Below are 23,688 nucleotides of genomic sequence, written 5' to 3'. Positions count from 1 at the left end.
GAGCAGCCTTCCCAGGAGTGAGGCAACCTGTGTGAGGTGCCCAGAGCCTGGAAAAGACCACAGTGCCTTTCTCTACCAGGAGGGGATGCTACCCATCCATCGGGTACTTCAGAGCTGACCCAGGAGAGCATCGAGGAACTGGCAAGAGAGAAAATCCCATCTCAGGACTTTTCCATGTTTAGTGCCAGATGCTCCATTCCACTACTGGCAAACCCCCATCTTCTGGAAAACAGCGTGAAAACTTTTCTGGCATCAGATCAGAAGTCTTTATTATGATAAGCATACAGAGGCTTGTGTGTGCACCAAAACAAAGATCCATTTCTTCAGGGTTGGGCCACAGAAAGAAAACACATGGCCTGGGTGGCAGGGACTGTTATCCTCAGTGTGCCCTCCCCAGTCCCTCCTGAACAGGCTGTTGAGCCTGTGACAAAGCTGGCAGCCCTGCAGAGCCTGCACATCCTGCCTGGCACAGAGCATGGGAAGAACTGGGGTGGAGAATGAAGGGGCACACATCCGGCCCAGAGCTGCTCTGGGAGAAACTGGAAAGCCCTGGCCAGCGCCAACACTTTAAATCAGCCTTCCAGTGCAGAGGTGATGGCCCCACCTCTGAGAGCTTTCTTCCAAGTGGAGGCCCCGCTGTGCTTTGTGCAGGGCTGGAGAAATCAGCTGTAGCCTGTGCACAGAGGAGAGGCAGCTTTATCAGGGGGGAGAGTGAAAGGTACTTAGAGCCTGTGGTGGGGAGCAGTTTTCCTGCAAGAGGTGAGAGTGCTGCAGGTACCCAGGCTCTCTCTTCTGGCATGTTTCAACAGCTTTGCCCCACACTTGACACTTGGCTGAGTATGGCAGAGCTCATAGAGGTCATCAGTCCCAGCGAGACCAGGCTGCCCTTGCACCTGTCAAATCCCTCTGCAAGGAACCTCCCCAAAAATGCACAAATCAACCTTTGAACCCAAACCAGAGACACTCATCCCACCTTGCTGCAGCACATCTCAGAGCTTCCTAGGAGCCCAGGAGAGCTCTCTCTTCAGGAGAGACCACGGTCTGGAGTCTTGGCAGTGCAGCAGAGCTGAATAGTGAGTAAATATGAGATAGACAAGAACGTGTGATGTTAGAAGATGCTTTACCCAGGAAAAGCCAAATAGTAAAGCAGGAAGTGTCTGGAAATTAAAGCCAGAAGCTATCAAATTAGAAATAAGGCACAGATAATTATCAGTGAGGCAGATGAACTGTATTAACAAGAGAAATGATACATTATTACTGGCATATTTGGAAACTTCCTCCACTATCATTAATGGTCTTTAGTTACATGTTGGGTGGCTCTGGAACACACATTTGAGTTGAATACAGCTGGATCAGATGCAACACAGAAGCAAAGAAATGAATGTTCATAAACTTGAACTCTTTGACCAAGGATTTTGAGTAGCCTCCATGAAAAAAGTCCTGCAATAACAGGAGAAATGGAGAGAAAACAATCATAGGCCATTCTGTGAATGTTCACTACCAGGCAGAGACATGCAATGGTCTCACCCTGACAGGGTGCCTTCAATTCCTGGAGGCTCAGACTGCTCAACTGGCATGTTGTCACCTTAGAAGTTCTTATCCTGGAGAGATTTATTTATGAATAGGGTCTAAAAGTAATAAGTTTTAAAAATACTGTAACATATTTTGCATTTATTTTAGCTTGGGCCCTTTAGGTTGCACTCAAGTCACAATTAAAGCTTTAAAAAACCCCAAAACTCAAACCAAAAAGTGAGATAATTAAGACAGGAGGAGCAAGTCAAGATGCTAGCTGCTCTCCTGGCTCCAGAATCAGGAGCTAACAATATTAATATTAAGGGACTTGCAATTCAGATTCAGAACATTGTAAAAGCTCTTCTCCCAGATACTGGACATTTTCCTGTGGCATAAATCCTTAGCAGGGACAAGAAGAGCAGACTGGCACAAACTTTTCTTTCCACACCGACTTCCACGTGAGTTTTTTGCATCTATTTCTGACATGTCCTAATGGATCTGCCAGTTCTCATCATGGACACAACCGAGCAGCTGCCAGATCCCCAAGGAGGTCTCAGGAGAGGAATTTCCACTCTGCAGGTTTCCATGCTGTTCAAGGGATGTGCCAGCTCACCCGAGGAGCTTCCCCAGGGCATCTGCTCTGCTACAAAGGCTCTGTACACAAGGAAGGTGGCACGGGATGGGGTGTGTTGCAAATGAGGCTGTCTGGGCAGCAGAAGCAGCTCTGATCCCACGTTTCTCCTGTGTGCCTTCCAGCCATGGCCAGAACCTGCTGTTCATCTCTCATCTGCCTATCTTTGCTGCAAACAACAGAGGGAAGACTGCATCCCTAGCTGAATTCAGACATCACAATGTGTTTGCAGATAAACAAAAACCAGTCAATGGACTCACAGCTGCTGAAGGGTCATTTGCAGATTGAGCTGGATAATCTGCTTGGGGCAATGTTCTTTGAATAATAAGTGTTTCAGTGGAGCCATACAGAAGGAAAAATGGCTCATATTGAGAGACAGTGATGTAGGATGTGAGACAGAGGCTGTTCTGAAATGCAATGACTGGGAAAAAAGACTGAGTTGCAATAGCCCAGCTGGACTCAAAAGCCTAAAAATTTTCTGTTAAGTGAACAGACCTGGACCAGAGATAATATGAATAGGGAACATAGAGCATAGATCAAAACCAGATATATACACTATTAGTGACTCTGCTACCTGCTGAAAACTTTGGTGTCTAAGTTTCAGAAAGACATAAAACTTTTAAAAGAAATGGAGAGCTGCAAGTGAGGTCAGCAGAGACTGACACTTTACAGATTGAAAACCAATCTATTTAATATGATATAATGACAACTTGCAAGCACCAACAAAGTTAAAAAGGGATTTTAATAACAGACTTACTCAGTCTTTTGGAAGTGGGCAGAACAAGATCCAACAGAAGCTGAAGCCAGCTAATTCAGAGCAAAAATAAGACAGATTTTTAGAAGAACAACGATCTGCCCAAAGAAAAGGGTAGATTTTTTTCCTTACATTTAGGTCCTTCAATATATCAGGGCTTCTACTTCCAGGCATGAAGTAGAACTAACTGGGTGACATTTTCCAGCTTGGATTACGCAGAGGGACAGACTGGGAGAGCTCTGTGTCTGTGCTTGCCTGAAGGAGAGGGCATTACTGGGCTTGCACATCCTGACCCCCTCCACACTGCCTGCACCTCTGCTCGGGGAAGCAGATGGGCATTTGCTATGCCTTCCTCTCTCTCTACAATATCTGCTTTCTGTTTGCTTCCACATTTACAGGTCATTTGGAGAAGAGATTTCTGAGATTTTGTGTGAGGCAGACAGGCACCAGTGGTTTCTAAGTGTTTTTACAAAATTTGATTTCTGACTTACCTCTCTTTTTTTTGGACTAAGAAATGGAAAAACGGAAGAAAGTGATTAATAAGCTCAATCAGTGGCATCATCCTAGTTGTGTGCTAGAAGATGGGCTGCAGTATGTGCACTCACAAGCCCTGGTCTTATGGCCATAGGATAAACCTGTGCTAGGAGGAAAGGAATGGCAAAATTTCATTAATTTTGCTGGTGGAAAGAGTGGTTCAATCTGTGCATACTCATGCTGGTTAACTGCTGCCAGCTGCCTACAGGAACATTAACTGATAAACACTTTCCTTAAACTGGAGGCTGCTGTGTTATCAGCACAGTGACCCTGGATTGCTTCAGTGGGTCTGTACCTGAGGGCACACTGGTCACACCAGAGTCCCTGCAGGCATAAATAATCACTTCTGGCCGAGGAACCAGTACAATACAAGACTTCCTACAACAAGCAGCAATGCCTGGCTGGGAACTTGTGGCTTGATGTGCCTTAGGGATGTGGGAATGGCTCAGTGCAACAGCGAGCCAGCTTTGGTCCAGCAATGACATCAGGAAGACGTGGGAAAAAGGCATTTTGCCACCTGCAAAAGGAGCTGACAGCCGGCAGAACCCAGCTAAGGGCTGATGACCACAAGCAAGCTCGGTTTCTTCATCCTCATCCCTTCTTTTCCCAGAGTGGCATTTGGGAGCCTGACCCGCCTTCAGGGGCCAGTCAGGTGCAAGAGCTGTAGCCAGCTGTAGGGCTGTGAGAGCTCAGGGCGTGGGGAGGTGAGCAGAGGTGTGCTGGTGCAGAAAGGGCTCTTGGGAACAGCTTCAGCAGAGAAGGAGCAGGATCACCCTGTATGTGACAGCTCCCAAGAGCTCAGTGGGATTGTGACCCTGAGATAACCCTTGCAGGAGCACTGGCTCCCAAAGATTGCTGCCACTTTTCTCTTTATAATGCTGTGCACAAGGCAGAAACCAACAAGCAGCAAAGTTTCATTGAATGAGAGTACGACCCACTCAAGGAGGGGACACGAGCTTGTCTGTCCTTGGCAGAGAAGGTGGCGAGCCTGATGTCCCAACATCTGTCAGTGCAAGTGTGATTCAGAAGAAATAAATGCCCTTGTTGTACAGTCAGTAGCTTCAGTGAGAGGGACTCTGCTCTGCTGGGGTCTCCTGAGCCCTGAGCAGCCAGGATGACATGGGTCCTCTCCCCTCAGGTTCTTCCTAAACAATCCCCTTCTGCAGGCACTTGGGCTTGTGGAAGAGAAGCCAGGCAAACAGGAGCACAGACACCAGCACAAGGGAGCACAGCACCATCAGCCCCACGTAGCTGCCATGGGAGAGAGGGGGCCCGGCTGGCTCCTCTGCAGGGATCATGTTGGTCAGGTTCAGCATGTAGCCCAGGGTCCAACCTGCATCACTGCTGCCAATCTGAAACAGAAGAGCAGAATCAGTGCTGGGAGGCTGCCCATGGCATTTCCTGAGCAGTGGCACTCCTGGGGATAAGGGCCAGGCTGTGCAGCAGAGGCTGGAGAGAACTGCTGGGGTACAACCCTGCCCACCATGAAACACACCTTTCCAAGGAAGTGGATCATTTGCCAATTGTTTTCAGTGAACTCATAGCCATTTTCCAGGAGAGAGAGGATGTAGGCTCCAGAGAAGCAATATTCACTCAGGTACTTTTCTTTGATGTGCTGATATGCTGTCTTCACCTAGGGAAGGAGACAATCAGCAGGCTGTTAAACACACCTTCCCACTGCTCCAGCTTGTGCCTGAACATCCACTGCAGGTGCTGAGGGGATCTTCCCCATCTTGTTCTGGAAATTAACCCCAGCCATTTATCCTACAGAAAAGTATCAGCAGCCCCAGTCTAGGGCAACAAGTGCAGCTTACCTCTTGCCAAGGCCGGGCACAGAAGCTCTCAATGGTGCTGGTCACTTTGTTCAGGGCAAGGGGGTTTGGTTCACTGGTCAGGTTCAAAAAGTTCATCACAAAATAGAAAGCAGAAAAAGCCTGAAGGAGAAAGATTCTTTTAATCTGACTAGGCCACAAATAACACAAAAGAAAATGAGTTTATTTATACATAGAGAAATATAAGAAGCAACATGAGACACACAAGGGCAGGAATGTTTTCAGGAGTGATGTCATTCTGAGACATATGGCTCAGAGCTGCTGAGACATGGAGGTAGGAATTATGATACCCTGAAGAACTCTGTGAGCTCTCTACTTTAGGTGTGCCAGTGGCACACAGTGAACACTGATTGCCATCACAACCATGATCTTGTTTTGGCAGCTGGGTGAGCTGAGTGTGCAACCAACATCACCACAAAGAGCAGAGGTGACTGTCTGAAAGGATTGTATAGAGCCCCATCATATAATCCAAGGTCCAGAAACCCCATTTCTGACCATGGCCAGTAGCTGGTAGGCAGGAGGCAGCTTAGGAACAGGACAAGATTGTATTAGCAGTTCCCTGGAAAGCCTCACAATCACTGAGGAGCTCTTGCAGCTCTGGGACTGATGGTCAGCATGGTGTCACACATCATGTGTGCTCAGAGCGTGCACTGTCTCCTCATCGTGTCAGGGAAGCAGATAGGTGAGCTGACTGGTTTCAGTGGCACTCAGACACTGCTGGGTAAGTTTCAGATCTGGTACCACCACTGAGCTCAGGAGACAAGGTTTGCAGGAGCAGTGTTCCTGCCTGCAGCAGGCTCTCCTGCCTCCGGTGCTGGACATCAGGAAAGACAGCTTAAAAGTGAGTAAACAGAGCACTCCAAGGAGATGGGTTAGAATGGTAACAGTGCAGTACTGGTAGGCCAGTACTGTCCTCACAGCAAGTGCAGCACTACTTTTGTAGTTACATGTCCAAAAAACTATCTTGTAAATGATTTCCTGGCTCAGTCATAAAGAACACACTCTAGCATTACTCTGAATTTCTGCTCTTCTGACATTCTGGATTACAGAGAGTTGAAGAATGAGTGAAGACTCACCCCAAAATCCCCTTGTAATGGAGGTAGGTATATCCCATTGAAGGAGCAACTGGAATAAGGACAATTGCTTTTGTTGAAGAGTTTCTGGATGTTTTCTCGGCACTTTTGATAGTCCCCCTCTCCCTTTATGTACAGCTGGCTGAAAGGTAACTGCTTTTTCTTGTCTGATGTGCAAGGGTTTTTGAAGAAGTCACTAATATTTATAGTCCTCTCATAACCCTTGTGAAAGCATGGGTCGGGGAGACTGCTGTTCTCCACGGTCTGAAAGAAAAAATCAATCCAAGCTGTTACACTTTACTCTAGAATAACACCCTGGGAAACAACCACAAGGAAGGATGGCACTTGTCACAGTACATCTCATCCAGGGACACACATCAGGTCAAAGGGATAAGGATGGCTGAAGGCACTGGCTGTGCAGGGGGAGAACTGGGTACTGCCACAGCCTCCTTGTAAGGAACCTGGCAAATTATTTTAAGTCACAGCTTGTGAAGCTGTGCTGTTGATTTGGGTTTCTCAGAGATGGTAAAATTCCACCTCCCCTGAGTACTTCAGTTAAATGCAGTTAGTTCTCTTGCTATCCCATGTCCAAGAATTGAGGCATCTCAAATCAGTAGTACTTTTGAAAGTATGGACTGTCACCTCTCTGGGCACTCGTGCCCAGCCTGTCTGGAGAACAATGACATTTCCCTAATCCAGACTAAGAGGTGAGCTGGCACACAACAACTTTTACAGCACCAGTATCCCAAAGCTGGCAGGGTCCAGGATTGTTCAATTACAGGTGTGGATGTACTTGCCTGTAGGTCCATGGCCAGTTTCTGTTGCAGGGCCTGGTCCTTCCCATAGCAGAGAAAGCTGTGTGTGTACACTTGGTAATCCTTGCCATAGAGACGGAAGTAGAGCTGGTTCTCTGGGGACTCAGAAGAGAGGTCCTTTGATACAAAGGTAATCTGTGTGGAGGCTCCTCCAAGGTCTAGTGCTCCTGATGTCTCACTTAAGGATTTCAGGGAGTGTAGAAGCTTTTTCCAGCCAGACTTGGGAAAAAAAAATAAAAAAAAAAATTAAGTAAACCAGATATATTGGGCATGGAGAAGATTTATTTTGGAGAAATGAAAAAGAGAAAGAACTGTGAGGAAAGAAGCAGAAGCACAGAACACAGGAAACATGGGAAATCCTGGAGAGGACATGAGAGCTGGAACAAGACATAAGAAAAATGCAAGCTTGTAAATACAGAAGATGGATCATGCCCAAGTGTTTGCAGAAGGGCAAAGAATATGAAATCTAATACTACTGTTATGAGAAAAAACAGTCTGATTATTATTTCAGCTCTCAGAAGATTTATAAGCTCAACAGGAAAGAACCACAGTCAAACTTCTCAGAAACAGAAATATTTTAGATTGGGAAGTGAGAAGGATGCTGTACCCAAGCAAAATTATTGAAGATGCTGGTGTTTTATTTCAGTGCTTGCAGGCTGACTATAGTGGTGCATCCTGGTAGCACTAAGTACCAGGATGTACTCACAGCTACTGCTGAGGCAAGATGTTCAGCTTCCTGTTCCCTGGTAAATGGATTACAAGGGAAGGGAGTGCCTGTGACACCTTTTGCAAAGCAGGACTTACAAAGGGCTGCAAACCAATGGTTCAAAGGTACCTGCTATAGATACACTACCTGCTTGAAATTGCCCAGAAGGTAGTTAATGGTGATCCATCCATAGGCTCCTTCCTCCTGACCAGTGATGATTCTGGCACCCTGGAAGTTGAAGGGAGCTGAGCGTAGTGTGCTTCCTACTGAGGACAAGACTTTGTCTGCTGCACTTTCATTCTGCAACCTGGATGAATGGGAGAAAGGATGGAGTAACTCTGGCTGACAGCTTTCTATGTGCTTTATTCTGAGTGGGCAGGCTGCAACTCCCCACCAAGTGTCAAGGATGAGAGACCAGTCATTCGTATGGGTCATCCAGGTCTAGCTGGCCATGGTCCTCTCTGTCACACCTTGACAGCACAGCTGCCACCAGCTCTGACACTTTCAGACCCCACAGCTGAGAGTGGTAACTACTTGGGGCAGAGACCAGAGCTCTTGTTCTGTAGCATGTGTCCTGATAGGAATTGCACTGTGGAGACTCCTCTCACTTTTTGTCACCATTAGAGAAGAAATTAGAGAAGAAATCCAGAAGATATTCCCAGGAAGATTTCCTAGGCAATATATACCTAAGATCAGTTCCCTGTGCTAGCCAGAAGAGGTCTGTGTCACTCTCATGAAAATCACAAATTCTGATTAAAGGAGGATGTGATTATAAAGTTGCCTTAGCCTCTAATGGCCCTCTGTGGGGAGTTAAAGCATGTTTGGGCTCAAAAATCCAGGATTAGGCCTAATACCAGGCTGTGGGGATGTCTGAGCATCCCTTTATTGTGGGGAAGTCCAGGCATCAGCCCGGGCACTGCTGATCTCCTGGTGTCAGTGCTGCATGTGGATGCAGGAGATGATGGAAGGCTGGAGCGAGCGGGGAAGCATTGGAAAAGTCCAGGGGACTCGGGGCTCTGAGAGGTCAGCAGCAGGGGAGGGTATCTGGGCACAATGTGAGCTGGCAGCCTGTCCAAGGGCTGCTCCCCAGAGGCCCCAGTGCACAGCCATGGCCATCCCAGGTGCAGTGCTGCAGGAGAAGGGGACGAGCCCTGCGGTACCTGAGAAGCCGCATGCCAGCAGTTGCTCCGAGGTAGACGGGTGTCTCTTTGTGCTGTGCTGAGGGAATCACCTCTTTTGCTTGTTGTAGGCACTGTGCCAGAGAGGGACCTGCCTTCTCTGTGGCATGGGAGTAACCTGAGATCCCAGGGCCTGCAAGAAGTAAAGGCACTTCATTGTTCAGACTCCAAGCATAGCCCCAGAATGCTGTTGTGAGCAGCAGGTGTGTTAAACCATATCACAGGCAGCAGAATCAGGTCCAACCACACCATTCCTGAGCAGCTCTAGAAATCCTGCAGCACCAACAAAGCCCAGTGCACATAGTGGGTGGTCACAGTGCCCAGCATCTGCCACCCTTTCTCTGCAAAGCAGGCTATGAACTAGCAGTGAGGGCTGAGAAAAGCCATTTCTTCAGCATGCTCTGAACATCTGCAGTCTCCTCACTGAGTCTGCCTGGGTGTACCCTGGATCTGAGCCTGAATATCCCTGACCCTTCTATGCTGGCTCCTCCAGGGCAGATGCTGTCATTTGTTTGTGTACTTTATACTCACACTCCAACACCGGCTGTTTTGCAGCTATTTTGCCTTATGCTAAGCCAAGCAAAGAATCATTGTCCCTCTCTGCCATGTGTCCCCTGGCTCCCTGGACTGCCCCAGGACCAGTGTCTGCATGGCAGCAGGGAAGCCCCATTTGCTCCAGCTTGCTGTGTGCTCAGTGTGCTGCTCGTGACGTGGGATGCTGCAGCACTGTGCAGCTATCACTGCAGCTTGATGACAGTAGGGCTCTCCCCTGCACTGCAGAGGCCTGAAAGGACCCCAGGCAGGTCTGACAACACCTCGGAATGCAGTGATCCATGATGGTCTGTGCCTGTTCCTTGTTTTGTGCACCCCTGGGCTTCATTCATGCCTTCCTAAACCATACAGTATCTAGAGAGCAATTAAATAGAATTTAAAAAGTGCCATGACACGCATTAGCTGAGCAACCCTGAGTCACAAGCCCTGTGCACAGCTTGCACAGAAACCTTGAAAAAGATCAAACCGTGCTCTCCCTTCTCGTTGCGTTCATCAGCACTTCAGCAAGAGTGCATGCAGACATTTTATATAAGTAGATTTTTTTAGTGTAGTTCTTTCCAAAAAGCAATTTATTCCAAGCATCCTGGAAACAAATGGAAGACTGGATCTGTTTTTCTCCCCAGGAAGGTCAGGCACATACAGCTCCCCCTGGGAAGCAGTGAGATATACATTATCACTCTTTCTACTTTTGGCCTCTTCCTCTAGATTTCTCCTCCCTCACCCTTTTATTACATTATCTCTTCTTCATCCCACGCCCCTTCCCCAGCTCCTTTTTTCTCCTCTTACCTTCAACTTTACACACTTCCACCTGCTTCACCACCCCAGTGTCGTTCTCCTTCTCTGCTGGCCACTCGTACACGTAGAGGTTGGTGTGGGACGATCCCGCATCCAGCACGATCCCATACTGCGGCAAAACAGAGCCCATATCACACCTGAGACACCGAGTCAGACACAGGGACCAGGCACACACAGCCTGGCAGCTGTGGCACTGGCTGTCATTGCTCCTCCCAGCAGAGCTTCAGTGCAAAACTCCCGTCAAAGGAAACAGGAGCAGAGAAACCCCAAAGTTGGGACTGGTTATTTAGGACACGATTCCCTGTGAAGCTGTAACTGGTTTTACCACAAAGATTTAAAACTAGATGTTGAGGTGCATAGAGCCAGGAAAAGAGATTAGCTAGAGCCAGCAAGGGCAGTGACTTGTCTGTGAGCACAATGGACACCTGACCCCCCAGCTTGTTTTCCCCTAAGGGTACCGGCTGGTAATACCTTAATATTCTTCGGCAGTGGCTGGTTTTGGGTGACTGCTACAGCAATTAAAGCAATTACAGCCAAAGTAGAGAGGAATCCCAGGATGAGTAGAATCGTTCTTGTTGAGGACATCTTTGGTTTGGTACCTGTGACTAGAGCAGAAAAAGGATGTCAGTATCCCAGTAGCCCATCTTTCCTCACACCCCAAAGGCATGTTTTTTGGATGTTCCTGTAGTCCCTTTTCCCTGTGAAGTTTCTGCCTTTGCCCACCAGCTTATGAATGGCCTGTGTTTGCAGAATTGTCACAGTATGGTTATAAATCACGTGCTTTGCAGAACTTGCACCACTCTAATTGTTTAACTGTTACAGGTATATTTGGGATAACCTGTTGCTGCTGAAGATGAACAGATCACGCGGACACAGGTCGAGGCGTGGTGAAAAGAAGAGAGAGTTTATTTTTCCTCCCAGGATTTATAGGCTCCTGACCATGGCCCGGGATTGGATGGTCAGGATAACACTTTCCCACTGCACTGGCCATGAGAAATGCCCATCACAAGACGTGTAACAGAAAGAATGTACACATATCTATGTTTACAGTTACTGTCCTGGGAAAGTCTTTAGAAAACCATGTCAGCAAGCTCAGAAGCTGAGTTTTCAGGGCGACAATAACCTATCTAACAAATTAAGATTTTTGTGGTTTAATATATATGGTTAGCAATATAATTCTGTAAAAAAGGCCAGTTATGGCTGGTGAAAATAATTCACAGCCAATATGTCATTTGAGCTTTCAGAACCAATATACATACATATACCTTGCACTTGTTAGTGGCTAGCATGATGCTGTTTTTCACATTTTTCTGCTTTGGATAATCCTTCATGTATCCCACAGTCAAAACCTCATTTCAAAACTTAGACTTGGCCAGTTTTGCAACTGTTTAATAAAATACCATCTTACTACATGAAGGTCTAGAAAGGGTATCAGTGTATTTTCCAGATTTATAACTTTGATGTAAATTCAACACTTAAAACAAACAAATAGCTCCAGGGGACATATGTGCTCCCACTATGACCTGAAATCCATTTCCACCAACAGTGATGCTCCATAGTCAAAAGCACCGATCATCTGATACACATGGGAAATAGTTTCTCTTCTTCTTATGCTCAAATACTCCAGGAGATGTTAAGAAGTACATGACAGGTCATTCAGGATGGCAATACCTCAGTGCAGGCAACCACATCAACTATTGTCATGCTCGGAGAGGGTGACTGAACCTGCTCTACATCTGCATGCCAGAACTTGTGTTTCAGGGGTCTCCAGACCTCCAGACCCAGATCAGTGCTCCAAATCCATCCTGGCACTTCATATCATACATGCAAATATGAAAAGCATTCAAGTTCTGATCAGGGTCAGCTTCTAACTGCCCTGGTTTTATGTGAGTGGTGGTCCCAGGTTCCAGAACGATATAGTCTTATCTCACCTTACAAATGACCCTAAATCCTAAAGTTATTCTCAGAAGTTAGCCCAAATGAGAAGAAGCAAAATACCTCTGGAAATCTCCAGCCATAGGCAAATAACAGCTTCTTACCTTCTTAGAGAAAATGGAACCTAAAAGTGTCAGGAGAGCTCGCTTTGGAGATGCTGCAGACAGGCCCATTGGGGATGTAACACTGACCTGGAGCTCTGTCTTCCCTCTCGTGTGTAAATCTGCCGAGGTTAACTGTGAAACTTGGAAGCTTATAACGCTCACACTTTGTGAGTGCCTGTTAGAGGCTCAGAATGCTTGCCAATATCTCCAAGAATGCAGCTTAAAAAAATAGTCTAGTGCACATACCAGACAGCAGGAAGTAAGAATGTATTTTATCCAACTCTATTCAAAAACGCCCAGAACTCAGGGCTTGAAATGATTAGAAACAGCAGAGCATGATGGCTGGGAGACCTTCCTTCTTACTGGGGAGAGTAGCTGGCTCAGGTTATGATAGCACTGAGCATGTCTGTTGTACAAAAATTATTTTAACCCTAGAAGAATAAATTAAAGCAGATGTTTTAATGTAAAATTAGCTGCACAGTATAGGTATGAAGTTAGCATCCTGAAAACTGAAATTGATGCTGAGAGTTGCGCAGCACATCCACATAATTATTGCCACCCTTACTCTGAGATCTTGCCCAGAAGCAACCATGAACAAATTTATTGTGTATTTGTTGTCATAGGAATAAAAGATGTGTGACTTTGCACAAGTTGTAAGATTTTTAGATTTCCTGTTGTGATGGATAATGTCAGTATGCTGTATCTTTTTAAGAGACACTCTCTGAAAGTGCCAGCATTGGCAGCAGAGCAGGAACATTGTTCTCACTGTGATGGACCACCCCAACTATGAGCTAGAAATCCCTTGTCTGAAGGCAGAGGCATAATGATAATTGTCTGCATCCTACCTGTAGCCTGATTTTTTTGCCAAGGCACACTATATTCTTAACCCTGAATATGGCTTTTGCCTGAATTTTAGTTCAGTAGAATCCAGACCATCCATCTCTCTGAACTCCAATGCCACCAAGGAGCATTTTGTTGAAATGTTTCATAAAAGAAAAGGTACAAGGTGATAAGCATAATCCAGAATTTACTGTAACAAAGTAGTAACTTTCCAAAGAGCACTCAAAATGTACAGACTTGAACACTTGACAGACTTAAAATAGACAAACTTATTTTTAAAAATCCAAACAAAAACCAAACCAAAAACCAACAATACAAATCTATCTAAATAATTCAATGCAGTTAAAATTCACTTGCTGTTTGTTCAGAAAGGTGAGGTATTTCAGTAAGCTCCCTTTTCTGTGCACTTGGTTACCTCCATCAGCTCTAGGTATAATTGCAGGTTCTGAAGGGGCTAAAGAATTAGGTTATTCCAGCTTCCTCCAGCTCCTTTGAATTTCACATTCACACTGCTGGATGTCATGCAAACACTCCCCAGTGTCCACCAAGTGGAGCAGTACTTGTCTGACTGCCAGGCCCCAGGGTTTTCCTTCCACTAGTGGTTTTCCCCAGCTAAAGATTAAGCAGACACAATCTTCTGTCCCTGTGCCCAGTCAGAACCCAAGCAGAGACAGCTCTCTACTCCTTCTCTCACACTGCCCACTGTGTGCAGTGACTAAAACATCCCATAGGGCCATAAGTAGGCATAGAAATGATGCTGCTTTTCTCCTCTCAGAGCTCAGAGCCGCTTGATGCTGGAGCCCTGCCCAGCTGTGCGGGCATTGAGCACTCTCCAGATGCTGGAGCACAGCCCAGCTGCTCAGGCATCTCTGTCTGTTTCCAATTTTGGTCTTTTTGCTATTTTGTAGGGGCTACCACTGGTTCCATCCAGTGATGGCCCAAAACATAAACAGATCTAACATCCCTTCTGTCTCCAAGACAGAGAACTGGGAGGATGTTGTCAGTTACTCCAGATTGCAGCAATTTTGCTGTGGAAACCCTGTTGCTCCTAGTGAATAACCAGGAAGGACCACACCAGCGTGGGAGGCAGCTCTGTGTGAAGGCAAGGAAGCAGATTTGACTCGTGTCTTCCAGAGCTCAAGATAAATAGGAAATGGCCCTTCCAGCCAACACTACACCAGGTCACTGGCACCTCTGCATGCCAGGAGATGTCACTCACAGCCAAGGCTGCCCACCCTCAACTCCCTTCTCACCAAACAAGACTGAGTAACAGAAGTTAAAAGGAATCAGGCAACCAGCTGCTTTTAGACATGCAGAGACTAAGGCTTGTTTAAGGAATGATCTTAGGGATGTCAAGCAGAAAAGATGCTGTGCATAGACCAAAGCCATGCTTGGTTCAGACAATCTCACTGTGACCCATCACCTCTAATAAATACAAATATTTTTTTAAAGCTTTGACTTAGCATAACAGATAAAGCTGTTCGATCTTTCATTGGGGTGGTCACACTCAGTCTGTTACAGAAGGGATCACAAGAGCTGTGAGGCCATCACTCTTCCACTGCACAAGTGCCACACTGATAGAGACAGTTCCCACCACCACTTTTATCCTCTCAGCACTCTTCTGTATGGTTAGAAATATTACCAATTTTTACCTTAATTCATTTATTGTTGGTCTATTCCCTCTGCCTGTCGTCCACTTCTAGCTCACAACTTCTGCAAGTCTCAGTCCTGCAGGAATTTATTCTCTTGGTCAATTTGTAAGAAATGATCCTTTCTGGATTTTTGCCTTTCCAAGCCTTTTCTGCCTACCAGAAGAGACCAGCACCACTTCTCTGCATAAAGAATTGCTTGTATTTTTCTTGAGCATTCTGACCAGAGCTGCAGGGAGACTGGCCTTGCACAGCACTGAACCCATTCCACAGATGATACAGTCCCAGCCTAAATGAAGTGAGGTGGGCACCTGCACTACCTCAGAAACATGGTCATCCACCATCACATCTGGGTTGTGCTAAGTCAACCCAGAACCTCTCACACAAACTCACCCAGGAGAGAGGGGCTCTGGCAATGCAGTCTGTGCACATTTTCTAACTGCAGGAGTTCGTGTCTGTCGAGTTCTGCTGGCAGTGATGGTAGGGAAGGGGCATGGGAGCAGTCAGTGTTGCTGTTCAACATGGAGAGGAGACACACACATCATCCTCCTGGTGAGTGAAAATGAGATTTCAGTAGTCATGAAGTTTTTCAGGCTGAATTGCCTGAAATTACCTCACTGATTGCCCTTTGAGGTTGCTGAGCTTGTGGGGTTCAGGGTTTGATGCACATTACCCAAAAGGCACTCCTGTCTTCAGACTCACCACAACCAAAAATCTGAGTCCATAAACACTTAGAAGAACCACACTGCTTCATTTATCAACCCTTTTATGAAATTTTCCCTGTCCCAAACTGACTTCTTACTCATTCTTCATCTGCCTTTTTCATTTCAACATGCTTGTATCCAAGTTACCTAGGAAGACTTTGCTGTAAATTAATGTAAACCACCTGCTTCAGGCCAGCACATTGGAAAAGTCTTTTCTTAGGCTGTCAAGAAGCTCAGGTTTGTCTTAGAATTTACATACAAGCTCACATACGGTAAGTCAATGGCTTTGGTTTAAGGGGCTTTATTTCAAAATATCAGGACAAGATGTTCAGCATATTGAAATAAGAATTCAAGCTCCAGATCAGGATTTTACATCACTTTTACTGTTATATGGGACGGTGTGGAAGACTTTGCTCCAAATTTTAATTATTCATATGGCAAAGACTGTGGCCTAAATACTGTTGTGATCTCTGCCCCTCCTTGCAGTGCTACATAGAATCATAAATACACATTTACTGGGTTATATTTTTCAAGATGAAATACTTGTAAGTGCTGAAGTACAAACATTGAAGTGTCAGTGAAACTGATAATCCAAACAGTATAATGGGTTTTTTGGCTGCTGTCTCTCAGAGATATTTGATACTGAAATCATGCATCCCTACATGTCTCAAACCCCACAGACTCTTATGAGTTTAGGCTATACAGCTTGGCAGCTTGAAATGTCCCACGTGCACACATAGCTGTGCATCAGTGAGCTGGAAGATAAAGAGAGTGCCTGTATCTGAGAAAACACCAAGCTGGGAGTAAAGCACACTGACACGTAGGACTGGAATTGAAAATAAATTTGACAAATAGGTGAGAGCCTGGTGAAAACATCTAACTCACTTAAGGACAACAGCAAATATGACATATAAGTAAGAGCCATCACCCAAAGACAGGGTGGTGAGCAATCTGTTAAGTAGCTTTTCCAGAGAAAACAGCTATAGCAGTTTATACTAATCTTTCCCCTTCATCTAAAGCTGGTAAGTCCTCCTGTGAGGTTCTATGACCAATTTTGGACACTGCCTTTCAGGAAAGAAGCAGACCACTTGGAGAAACTCCAGAAAAGAACAAGGAAGATCACAAGCCTAAAAGCTTGACCTATGAGGAAAGACTGAGGGAACTGAATTGTTAAGTTAGCAAAAAAGAAGAGTAAAGAAGGCTCATTAGTTGTCTTCAGACAAATGACATTTCTCTCTGCCACACTGGTGTAGCCAGTTCCTCCTCAGGATGAAGGTGGCTCCTGGATTTTCTCCCAGTTCTGTTTCCTTGCTTCAGAAGGAGGGGAGTCAGCAGAAAGGGGACAAAGCACTCCTAAGCTGCCAGTGAAGCCAATGCAGCCCATGTGCTCTCCCTGTGGGATACAGGTGCAGCTGTACAAAGGTGCTCCCTGCATGGCCCAGCAAAGCTCCAGGTCTCGTTCAGATGGCATTCAGGCACCCTGCTGTATGCTCTCCATGTGTGCAGCGCTGCCTGGTGTGGGAGCACCTCATCCTTCTGCTGCTTTCAGTGTTGTGGCTGGAATACAGCCCTGGGAAATTGCACCAGACACAAGCCCTCTTTTCCTGGAAAAAGGAAAAGCACCAGGAAACCCTGGAGAGCTGCTGGGTGCTGGGGTCAGCAAAAGCTGAGCAGTAGTAGCAAGAGATGGACACAAAGGAGCAGGCTGGCCCTCCTGTCCCCTGCACAGCTGCCAGCAGCACAGAGGGGCTTTGTGCCCAGGGTGCCCCGTGGCCCTGCAGTGCAGAGTTACTGCTGCAGAGGTGATGTCCTGGGCTTCTGGCCATGAGCCCCAGTGGCCCAGGCTGCCACACCAACAAGTGCCCACTCACCCGTGCACCAAGCACCTTCCCCTGTCAGAGACCTTCGCACGGTGCAGAGCTGGGGATGGTGCTCAGCCTCCCTGGCTCTCTGCAAGGCACTCACTCCCCCTCCCACCCTCACAGCCCACCTCCCTGGTGTTATACACCGGCCCCACCAGCTCATCCCAATGCCTGCTCATTAAATCATCTCTCTGCAGGAAGATGTTTTTCTGACTTGCATTGCAGCAATACCAGATACTCGGTATTCTTAAATACAACCAGCAAGTGGCAGGATGCTGCTGACACAATGACCTTTGGATAGTAATTTTTCACATTTACATGTGTTTACTGGACTTCTAAGCCTGTATCCTACTGGTCCTCATACTCATCTCTTTATGATTCTCACATCAAAGAGGTTTTTCAAATCAGAAAACTGTTAGCAGTTACATCAGTTTCCTGTCAGGAAACCTCTGGTATCAATTTGCTCCTAGCCATCAAAGCTATATTTTAACTGCAGAAGATTTATTGCCATTAGCCACAAAGCCTGAAGTTTGATTAGAAAATATCCAGTGAGCTCAAGGGGACTTCCCCTCCTTCCCAGCTTACCAGCTAAATTATTGCTTGAATATGCTTGACTATCACGTGTGAAGGCATTTGTTTGCCTTCTTTGGGAGTAAAGAATGATGCATCAAGCACAGACACCTTTCAGCTTTGTCGTCATTGATAGTTTGAATACACAGATTTGCAATGGCCCAACAGTGCTGCCAGGCTTCCACTTGTGCTCAAGATCCTTACATTCTTTTTCTTCTTTATTCTCGGGCCATGACTTTTTCCTTATGCTTCTTTTGACCATCTTTTACATTTTCCAACTTTAAATTTGCACTAGTTTTATCTTAATTTTTGCTTCTGAATATGCATCTTTAAAAGACTATTATTTTCAAATTAACATAAATTTCAACAGTTGGATTATGGCTTTTGTGGAATGAAATAAGAAGAGAATGGGCTGCTTCTTATTAGCATTCCTAATTCCACATTTGAAATACTCTGCTGATTCAGCACAAGTATTTTTTATTTTGTGATATTATTTCTTTTAAGAGCTACTAGACATTGTTGACATATAATAAGTGTGCATTAGTTTTATAATAGTTCAAAACTCTCATAGAAATCCCTCTTTTTCTCTTGAGACTGGGGTCAACAATACATTTCTCTTGAGCTGGAAGTAATGCATTGCAAATTGTGAGCTGGTCACCCTCAGTTCTGAGAAATTGCCTTGGCTTTCACTGAAATTCAGCATCACATCAGCTTTTCTTGGTTCTGTATAGAGAGCCATGCCCTTCTCTGTCTCCAGCATCCTGGCTGGTGATGGGCACTAACCTTCAGCTGCTTTGGTCTCTTGCTCCCAGGCAGCTGTTGTGTACAACTATTTAATTATTGTTGCTCCTGAGGACAGCAGGACCACTGCTTACCCTGGAAGATGGGTGATGTGTGAGTCACATCACCAGCCCAGCACGGCCCACCCTTTCCTGTGTCACATCAACCACCCACACATGAGGGGGATGTACAAGTTTTCATGAAAAAAAGAGAGGAAACAGCCTCCAGAACAACCACTCCCCCCTTCAACACCCACGTTGGGCCAGCAAGTTCAGAAACTTCCTGGAGAACAAAAGGTCCTGAGCTTTGTAAATGCTGCAACGCCCCACGGGAGGTTCTGATGGGGAACGACGGAGGAGGAAAGAGATCCAAATGCACCCACAGCTCGCTCTGCACCCGGCATGCTTTGACTCCCAGTGGTGTCAAAACGCACCCCCAGCAGTCACCAGTGTTCCTGTGTGCCCTCTCTGAATTACTTCAGCTTTCCTGCCTTGAAGGGGCTGAGGCCACCAAGCCTCTCACCACACCTCGAGGATGTTTTCCTCTGAACTGTAGATTCCTGGGATTACCCTGTGTGTTGAATAACATTACCACTTTCAGGGGCTCACTTCCCTGCTTTCCAAAATAAACAGCCCAGCTGCCCAAAGTGCCACATGTCAGCAAGTGGAGCCGCTGTCTGAGCTGCCCGACGATTTCTGCACAGAAAAGCAAATTTCTCCTGAAGTTTCACTTCCCATTCAGGACCACAAACCATTGGAGACCGATCACAGACACACAAACACTGTTCCAAGCTGGGGCAGCATCAGCAGAGCCCCTGGCAAGGCCCCTGGGTGATGCTCATTCCACAGCTGTTACCGCTGGTGCTGAATGGATCACACGGACACAGCTCGAGGTGTGGTGACAGCAAGAGAGAGTTTATTTTTCCTCCCAGGATTTATAGGTTTCTGACCACGGCCAGGGATTGGATGGTCAGGATAACACTTTCCCACTGCACTGGCCATGAGAGATGCCCATCACAAGACATGTACACATCTCTACGTTTGCAGTTACTGTCCTGGGAAAGTCTTTAGAAAACCATGTAACAAGCTCAGAAGCTGAGTTTTCAGGGCGACACACAGCAGTCCCACATGCAAGGGCATAAGCTGCAGGGCCTAATTGTGCCTGGGATTTTGCCTATACCCAGGTTGTGCCACCCCTTAACACTGCAGTTTCCAGCACTTCTATTTGCTGTCTTAGATGAGCATTTCTCAGTCCCATAAGGTACCCAGTGAGCTTTTCCTCCCTTAACATCTCATCCATATGAGAACACAGTAGGGAGCTTCCCTTTGCACCCAGTCCTAGCAGATGTTGAATGCCTGAATCCCTTGCTGTTCAGGCAGGGCAGCAGCCCTGCTGCCTCCTTTCAGCAGGCCAGGGTTAAGGCTGCATGCATTAAAAAGGATAGCGCCCTGCTTAAGCTCTTCCCAACTCACCCCTTTACCTCCAGCTGTCAGCACTGTGATCTCCATTCCTCATTGCAGAGCACAGGCCAAGGAACAGCTGGAATTGGTTTTTTCTCTTGCTGAGGAACACATCCACTGTCTAGGCCTTGTGGAAAAATATACTGATTTCTCAGAGGTCAGCTTTAATAACTAGGATTCCCACAAACCATGAGGAGAATTCAGCTCATGATATTTGGCATGAATATAATTCTCTGTTCCTCATGCTGCTACAATTTCCATTTCAAATAGCAGGAAACTAATTACCCTCTGGTATTTTTAGTGACAACCAATGGTAAGGAACATGGGATCAAAGGCTATTGCGGGGCACAGGCCTTGACAAAGTTCCTGAGTGTAAGAGAAGAAATGTTTCTTGGAAGTCACAAAGGAAATAAGGTAAATATGAATCTAAATTTCCATGGTCAGAGGAGCACTTAGAAAAGTCTGGAGCTTCATGCTGAGATGCAACAAAACAGCAAGGGAGTTTTGCTGGATGAATGGGCTGGCACAGGATGCTATTAATCTCTGAAGTTCAGATTACTTATTACTGGGTTGTGCAGTAAATCCTGAGAGAAGAATTAGGCTCAGGAAAAGAAACCCATTTATAATCAAACCACAGTTTGGCTTTCAATTTGTGTTGTCTCCATTAATCCTTCCTCTCCCCCCTATTCTTGCCTCAAATATTTCAAAATACAAACATGAAATATTTTGGATAAGGTAGCATGGGCACAGGGGGGCAGTCACAGCAGCTCACCCTTCTGTCCAGAAACCCTGGGCCTGTGAGAAAAGGAGCTACAGGTCTGCTCCTTCCCTGGAGCCACTGTGTTCCCCAGCCTCTTTCAGCACCATTCTCCCCCTGGCTTGGGATGGGAGGCACCAAGCTCAAGCCAGAGCCAAACTTCCAGCCACAGGATCTCCAGCCCAGCTGCAGAGCTTGCAGCAAATTCACATGAGCACACATTTTTCTCACAACTCCTGAAGGAGCAGGGACATTGAAAAGGTTATTTATTAACAGCTCTGGGACAAATGAGCAAGGAAGAAAACAAATCCATTTATAAACCAGCTAAAGAGAAAACTTGTGACTCTAATGGTCTCCTTTGTAATTCCTGAAGTGTGGCCTGGAGCTGCCCTGGCATCATTTCTTGTGATGCTGAATCAGCAGAACAGCCCCACTTGTGCATTGAATAGCCTGACAAGAGCAAAATACACCCAAGAAAGCACTAACTTACACCATATCCAGATTTTTCTTTGTTTCTGTTAGCATTTGGGGAGACTGATAGTGCTGAAATTTCTTACCACTAAATACCAAGCAGTGACTCACGTTAGCATCTACCTCTGTAGTCCAGGAACAAATGCTTTCCTCTGAGACAAGGTGGAGACAGGATAAAGAGAGAAAACTCACGCTAGAGCTGTCTGAAAGACCAACAGCATTGCTATCTCAGCTCTCATTTAGGAGCATACCAATCCTGAATACTTTGCCAGACTTTGTTCTTTGATAACATTTCTCAAGGGGGTGGAGAGGGGGGAGGGGAACAAAAATAACAAAACACTGTTCTGTTTAACAGTTACCCATAGCAGAGAAAAGCTGAGCTAAAGTTTCCAACAATTATCAGTACAAAACCCTAAAATAGACATGCAATGTACCATTTTTTAATTTAAAACTGGCTGGACAAGAGTTCCGTCATGTGGGTTGAAAGTTGTGTAAAGAGAACAAGGCAGCTTATCAAGATGACATGCTAGAACAACAGTGTTAAAATGCTCAGTAAAGCAGTGATATGGATGAAGAAACCAAGGCCCCAAGCAGATATGGCAAATCGTTGTGTAATTCATTGGGAGGAACTGTATGTCCAGGAAGGAGAGATAAATGATGTCCAAGGTATCTATGGAAACCACCATCTTGTACAGGAAACAATTAAACCCAGAAAAAGAGAAACAAGAGAAAAATAACTCAAACTTCAGATGCTCATAAGGCAAACAACAGTAATTGAAAGCAGGACTTGATCCCAAAGAGATGGGGCTCACTTAAAGAGAAGTGGAATATGGAAATGCAAGCTAGCAGCTGAAGGAGAAATAGGAGCTGTACAGTAGCTCTTTGGGACTGTCTCCTCGGAGAGGATGTGGGAACCCTAGCCTTAAATCCATTTATAAACTGGCTGGGCTCCCAGCAGTTTTCCTCGGATGCCCCTCGGCAGTAGGTCTCTTCCCGGGCCATGACCTGCTCATCCTTTACGCAGGCATGCGGGAAGTCAACTTGCTTTGGGTGGGAATGGTGAAGGCAGAGTGCTTGGGAGTAGTTTCGGTTTTGCACTTTCCATCACTGAAAGCATCTGAGAACTTTCCTTGCCCTCCTGTTTCCCCTAATATTTTTATCCAATATTTTTCAGCCCTTAGAACCTCTTACAGCTCAACTTAGGCCTGATTATTTTTTTGCTACACTGATCACACCAAAACAAAAGCTTCTTAAACTCTGATGGTCTTACCAGTTGTAAATGAAAAAAGGTGTGAAAACTTTCTTTAAGAATGGAGAAGTTTTTAATGTAGCTATGAAACAGCAAATTAATGCAGCAACAGTGCATGACCTTACGAAACAGGAAGATGATGTTCATTTTGAAAAATTGTTTTGGTCCCATTTTCTCAGCCATGCTCACTCCCAGCCCTGTACTCACAGGCACCAAGCTCGCCAAGGATCACCTGCTGGATCCTGTGTGAGATGAGAGAGACCGAGCGTGCCAAATCCTCAATGCACCTCTTAGCTTCCTCTTCAGTGACAAGCTCCAAATTCTTGAGCAGGTTTTGCCATCTTCAGGAGTTAATGGTTACCAGAGGGTGATCCTTTTTCCTGGAAATCCCTTTAATCTAGAAGAAGTGGCTGCTCAGTGCCTTTCCTCCCCCCACCCCCCTCATTTTGGGTACCTTAGCTCCCACTGTCTGTCTGCTTGCCGGGAGAGGAGAAGGACAACTTGCACAGAGGATGTGCTGTGGATTTACTGTGATCTGTCTGTTATTTGAGCAGTTTTGCTCCCCAAGGACTCGTCTGCACCGCGGCTTTATCAGCACCCAGGCCTTTTCCTGACAAGCCATCCATGTGAGGCTTATCAGGGCACAGGCAGCCAGACTTGTCACAAACACAGTTTTCAGCACTTACCCAGTTTTAGTGCAGTCAGTCACATCCTTGGTTATCAATACAGACCATTCTTTTATCCCTTGGTCTGTTTCTTCTTCTGTCTCACACACACACCTATTTTCATTCACATTTCCTCCAGGCCAGCTGTAGTATTTCTGCTCCTCCAGCTGCATGCCTACCTTATGCATGGTGTGTTTTCACAGGCCATCATTGCAGCTGGGAAAAGCTCTCCTTGGTTTGGTTAGGTTATGACAGCAGCA

General features: G+C 46.1%; 1 protein-coding gene across 7 annotated transcripts in view; it reads right to left on the bottom strand.

Moving 5' to 3' along the window:
• Window positions 1-1,103: 1,103 nt before the first annotated feature.
• ENTPD1 (ectonucleoside triphosphate diphosphohydrolase 1) overlaps window positions 1,104-23,688 on the bottom strand; it is a 43,337-nt gene continuing 20,752 nt past the window's right edge. The window contains exons 1-11 of one of the 7 annotated variants that reach the window (XM_015633325.3): window positions 23,218-23,346; window positions 15,304-15,459; window positions 10,854-10,987; window positions 10,374-10,491; window positions 9,018-9,168; window positions 8,005-8,164; window positions 7,134-7,370; window positions 6,340-6,600; window positions 5,246-5,365; window positions 4,927-5,064; window positions 1,104-4,783 (exon numbers count right to left, since the gene is read on the bottom strand). In XM_015633325.3, the coding sequence (XP_015488811.1) occupies window positions 4,577-4,783; window positions 4,927-5,064; window positions 5,246-5,365; window positions 6,340-6,600; window positions 7,134-7,370; window positions 8,005-8,164; window positions 9,018-9,168; window positions 10,374-10,491; window positions 10,854-10,987; window positions 15,304-15,433 (1,656 nt within the window). In that variant the 5' untranslated portion in view covers window positions 15,434-15,459; window positions 23,218-23,346 and the 3' untranslated portion in view covers window positions 1,104-4,576. The other 6 variants (XM_015633327.3, XM_033515534.1, XM_015633329.2 and 3 more) reach the window with 6 other exon arrangements.

This window comes from Parus major, chromosome 6 (assembly GCF_001522545.3).
Source record: "Parus major isolate Abel chromosome 6, Parus_major1.1, whole genome shotgun sequence".
Classification (NCBI taxonomy): Eukaryota; Metazoa; Chordata; class Aves; order Passeriformes; family Paridae; genus Parus; species Parus major.
Note: the sequence above shows the minus strand (reverse complement) of the source record. Positions and strands in the feature narration are given on the sequence as shown.